General features: G+C 34.9%; 1 protein-coding gene across 1 annotated transcript; it reads left to right on the forward strand.

Annotated features, from left to right (window-relative positions):
• The first annotated feature begins 1,655 nt into the window (after window positions 1-1,655).
• Window positions 1,656-2,932, forward strand: LOC138866159 (uncharacterized). The gene is made up of 2 exons (XM_070138086.1): window positions 1,656-1,747; window positions 2,614-2,932. The coding sequence occupies exons 1-2, from the start codon at window positions 1,656-1,658 to the stop codon at window positions 2,930-2,932; spliced, it is 411 nt and encodes a 136-aa protein (XP_069994187.1).
• Window positions 2,933-5,852: the final 2,920 nt, after the last annotated feature.

Below are 5,852 nucleotides of genomic sequence, written 5' to 3' on the forward strand. Positions count from 1 at the left end.
ATGAATAAATGAATAGACTTGATGATCCCGTGAAGAAAATAATTTGATGAATGAAAGAATAAATGAATAGACTTGATGATCCCGTGAAGAAAATAATTTGATGAATGAAAGAATAAATGAATAGACTTGATGATCCCATGAAGAAAATAATTTGATGAATGAGTGAATAAATGAACAGACTTGATGATCCCATGAAGAAAATAATTTAATGAATGAATGAATAAATGAATAGACTTGATGATCCCGTGAAGAAAATAATTTGATGAATGAGTGAATAAATGAATAGACTTGATGATTCCATGAAGAAAATAATATGATGAATGAATGAATAAATGAATAGACTTGATGATCCCATGAAGAAAATAATTTGATGAATGAGTGAATAAATGAATAGACTTGATGATCCCATGAAGAAAATAATTTGATGAATGAAAGAATAAATGAATAGACTTGATGACCCCATGAAGAAAATAATTTGATGAATGAGTGAATAAATGAATAGACTTGATGATCCCATGGAGAAAATAATTTAATGAATAAATGAATAGACTTGATGATCCCGTGAAGAAAATAATTTAATGAATGAATGAATAAATGAATAGACGATGATGATCCCGTGAAGAAAATAATTTGATGAATGAATGAATAAATGAATAGACTTGATGATCCCATGAAGAAAATAATTTGATGAATGAATGAATAAATGAAGACTTGATGATCCCATGAAGAAAATAATTTGATGAATGAATGAATAAATGAATAGACTTGATGATCCCATGAAGAAAATAATTTGATGACTGAATGAATAAATGAATAGACTTGATGATCCCGTGAAGGAAATAATTTGATGAATGAATGAATAAATGAATAGACTTGATGATGCCATGAAGAAAATAATTTGATGAATGAATGAATAAATGAATAGACTTGATGATGCCATGAAGAAAATAATTTGATGAATGAATGAATAAATGAATAGACTTGATGATCCCAAGAAGAAAATAATTTGATGAATGAGTGAATAAATGAATAGACTTGATGATCCCATGAAGAAAATAATTTGATGAATGAGTGAATAAATGAATAGACTTGATGATCCCGTGAAGAAAATAATTTGATGAATGAATGAATAAATGAATAGACTTGATGATCCTATGAAGAAAATAATTTAATGAATGAATGAATAAATAAATAGACTTGAAGATACGATGCACAATCGACGATAACATCATGTAAAAGTAGATTAAAGAGAATCATAATAATAATAAAAAAGAAAAAAAAAATAATGAAAACAAAAAAATACGAAGCACAACCGACAACATCATAGAAATAAGATTAAAGGAAAAAAAGAGAGAATAAAGAATAAATAGATAAACAAAAACAATTAACTTATTAAAAGAAGATAAAAAAGAGAATAATAATTTTAAGACACTGACACACAAGTTAAATGAATGAAAACATAACAATACGAAGCACAACCGGCAACATAAGATTAAAATTAAAAGAAAAAGAAAAAACAGAAAATCAAAATAAAAGTAAAAAAAAAAAAAAAGAAAATAAAAGTAAAAAAAACAAAAGAAAAAAAAGACTAAAATAAAAACAATTTCTCACCAAGCTCGTGCGCTGATAAGCATCTTTACACATCACCAGCCAAGATGAGTCGGTGCGAGGTGGATCGAGGTCAACCATTTCGAGTGTGGTTGATGGACTCAGGTCAGACGAGAGGACCATCACCGGATTCCATTTGGTGAGAATGGAGGATAATTATTGTTACTTTTTTATTTGTAGATTGTTCTGTTTTCTTCTTTTTTTTTCGTTGATCTGTTTTGTTGTTGTTGTTGTTGTTTTCTTTTGTTGTTTAGCTTTGTTTTTTTTTCTTTATCTTCTTTGTTCTTTTCTTCTCCCATGTTTCTTTCTTTCTCCTCCTTCTTCTTTCTTCATCATCATCATCTTCTTCTTCTTCTTCTTCTTCTTCTTCTTCTTCTTCTTCTTCTTCTTCTTCTTCTTCTTCTTCTTCTTCTTCTTCTTCTTCTTTTTCTTCTTCTTCTTTATTCTTCTACTTCTTCATTTCTTCTTTTTCTTCTCTTCTTCTTCTTCTTCTTCTTCTTTTATTCTTCTTCTTCGTCTTCGTATTTTTTCAGTGATGGAAATTACGAAAGTGATAATGAAGATGAATGATGATAATGATGATTATGACGAATGTGTTATTAGATATTAATATTATTTTTCATTTTCTTCTGGTTTTACATTTTCCTCCTGTTGCTGAAAACACTAATTATAATCATAATCATCTTCGTTATGTTAATTTCAACACCATTATCATCTTATTTCTCTGTATCGTCTCATTTGCTTTGATTTTGTTTATGGAGGAAATAAGGAATTTGTTGATTATGGTGGTGGAGGTGGTAATGGTGATGATGGTGATAATGATGGTGATGATTATGATGGCATTGATGTTGGTGATGATGATAAAGATGACATTGATGATGATGATAAAGATGACATTGATGTTGGTGATGATGATATTGATGATGATTATGATGATGATGATGATGATGATGATGATGATGATGGTGATGGTGATGGTGAGTATATTGACGATGGGGATGGTAGGGCTAATGATATTGGTGTTGATTATAATGATGATACTGATGGTGGTGGTGGTGATAATGGTGATGACGATGGTGGTGCTGATGGCGCTGCTGATTATAGTGGTGGAAGTGGTAATGAGGATGATTATGGTGATGGTGATGATGGTGAGTATATTAACGTTGGACTTGGTAGGACTAACAATATTGGTGTTGATTATAATGATGGTGGTGGTGGAGGTGGTGATGATGATGATGGTGATGATGGTGCTGCTGATTATAGTGGTGGAAGTGGTAATGATGATGATTATGGTGATGGTGGTGAGGGTGTGTATTTTGACTAGGAGGGGGGTATAGATAATGATATTGATGTTGATTATAATGATGATGATGGTAGTGAGGGTAATGATGATGATAATGATGGTGGTGATGATGGTTGTGATGATGATGATAATGATCACTATCACCACCAATATTATTGCGTGGCTGATAATGATGAAAAGGATTATGATGATGAAATTGATGAAAGCAGCAATGGTGATGATAGCGATAATGATAATATTAACGATAGAATAAAGGATAACAATTAAAAGAAATAATAATGATCATAATAATGATAATAGCTATAGTTAAAACTATAATGATAGTAATACCATTATGTCTTAATCATTATTATTATCATTATCATTAATGCTAATAACAATAATAATGATAATAATAATAATAGGATTCAATAAAAAAGAAGAAAAAAATGAAACAAGCGAATTAATGACATATATATATATATATATATATATATATATATATATATATATATATATATATATATATATATATATTACAAAGAAAACGAACTACTAACATATATTCACCAATTCAGACAAAGAAAACGAAACCTCAAAAAAAAAATAATAATAATAAATAATAATAATAAAACTGAGAGCATCAACACATAAAATAAATGTATCAATAACCACAAATAAAAAAGATAGATAAAAAAAGGAAGGAAGAAAGAAAGAAAGAAAAAAACAACGAAACCACATAACTAAAACACTTTCCAAATAACAAATAACTAAAAAAAAAAAAAAAAAAAAAAACGAAAATCCAAACTTTCAAAAAAAAAAAAAAAAAAAAAAAAATCCCGTTTTCTACCGCTCTCCCGACGAGGACTACGCGCCTAAAAAACAACTGTAAAGGAACACGGAATGGATTGTCTGCCATAGTTCAGCGTTCGAAACATATCAGATTACTTACTTAATAACAAGTTTGCGGACAGCGAGAACACGGCCGAGAGAATGGTTTACGAATGTTCTCATCGACAGACACTGGGATAGCAACTGTTCATGCTTACCCGCTTGGGATATTTTGCCCGCATCTGGTATGTGTCTTCCTTTTCATGTCGATGGCAGGGGGTACGTGCCTATTTATCTTTCTTTCGTTTCTTTTTTTTTTTTTTTTTTCTTTGTTTGTTTTGTTCTCTTGGGGGGTTTTTTTTCTCTCTCTCTTCCAAATTCTCATACTCCCTTCCCCCTCTCTCCTCTTCTCTTTCTCTCTCTCTCTCTCTCTCTCTCTCTCTCTCTCTCTCTCTCTCTCTCTCTCTCTCTCTCTCTTCTCCTCTCTTCTCTTTTTCATTTTCTTCTCTACCTCATAGCTTCACTGCTTATCAATATCTCTGTCTATAAATTAATCAATCGAATTATTACTTAGATCAATTTGATAGCTTAACCCCCCCCTATCTGCCCTCTCTCATATCCTTGTCTCATCTTTTCTCGTTTTCCTTCTATCTTTTTCTTCTCTCCATTTCCTTTTTTCCTCAGTCCTCATTTCCTCTTTCTCTCTCTTCTCTCTCCTCTCTCTCTCTCTCTCTCTCTCTCTCTCTCTCTCTCTCTCTCTCTCTCTCTCTCTCTCTCTCTCTCTCTCTCTCTCTCTCTCTCTCTCTCTCTCTCTCTCTCTCTCTCTCTCTCTCCCTCTCTCTCTCTCTCTCTCCCTCTCTCTCTCTCTCTCTCTCTCTCTTCGCTCCTCTCCACCCCCTCCCCTCTCCACACCCTCCCTTACCTTCCTTCCTTTCACCCCTTCTCCAATTCTCCCTCCTTCTCCCACCTTCCATTTTTTCCTCCCCCCCCCTCCCCGTACCACCCCTCTCCACCTCCCTTCTTCCCACCTTCGAAGGAAATCAGACCCCTTGAGCAATCATCAACGAAGACAATTATTTTCAAGAACCTGCTCTGGTTTCGTGAAATCTTTACTTTTCTCTGTCTTTCTCTTTCTCTCTCTCGATTTTTTTTCTCTCTCTGTCTGTCTCTCTCTCTCTCTTTACTCATCTCTCTCTTTACTCTACTCTCTCTCTCTCTCTCTCTCTCTCTTTCTCTCTACTCTCTCTCTCTCTCTCTCTCTCTCTCTCTCTCTCTCTCTATCTTTCTCTCTTTATCTATCTATCTGTATGTCTATCTGTCAGTCTGTATCCCTCTCTTCCTTTCTTCCTTTTTTCCATCCTTCCCCCTCACTTCCCTCTTCCTTCCTTCCTCTTCTACCTTCCCTTCCTCTTCTCCTCCCTTCCTCCCTCCCTCCCACTCCTTCCTCCTCCTTCCCTCCCCTCCTCCCTCCCCACCCCCCTCCATCCCTCTCTCCTCCCCCTCCCTCCCTCCCCTCCCTTCTCTTCCTCCCATCTCTCCCTCCCCCTCCCATCCCCTCCTTCCCCTTCTCTTCCCCTCTATCTTTCTCCTTCCCTTCGTTCTGTGTGTGTGCTTTGACCTCTCCGCTTATATCTGTCTTCCATAAATCTCCGTTCGATGTTTCAGACCTGAGCGAACGTTCTAATAAAACTGGAATTGGTGCTCTCTTTCTCTCGGCCTGTGTCTTGGTCAGTGCAATACTGGTCAAAGACCTCTTTTTGAAGTCTTTCTCCTTTTTTCCCCTTTCCATTTCCTTGTTTCCTTTGTCTCGCTCTCTTTCTTTTTCTCTCGGGTTGTTTGTTTTTTTGGTGTCTCTGTTTCTGTGTCTGGCTGTCTGTCTGTCTGTCTCGCTGTTTCTCTTTCTTTCTTTCTTTCTCTGTCTCTGTCTCTCTCTCTCTCTCCCTCTCTCTCTTTCTATTACTCTCTCTCTCTCTCTTTCTCTTTCTCTCTTTCTGTCTCTCTCTCTCTCTCTTTCTCTCTGTCTGTTTGTCTCTCTCTCTTTCTTTCTCACTCTCCCTCTCTTTCTCTCTTTCTGTCTCTCTCTCTCTCTCTCTCTCTCTCTCTCTCTCTCTCTCTCTCTCTCTCTTTAAGG

This window comes from Penaeus vannamei, chromosome 24 (assembly GCF_042767895.1).
Source record: "Penaeus vannamei isolate JL-2024 chromosome 24, ASM4276789v1, whole genome shotgun sequence".
NCBI classification, from domain to species: Eukaryota; Metazoa; Arthropoda; class Malacostraca; order Decapoda; family Penaeidae; genus Penaeus; species Penaeus vannamei.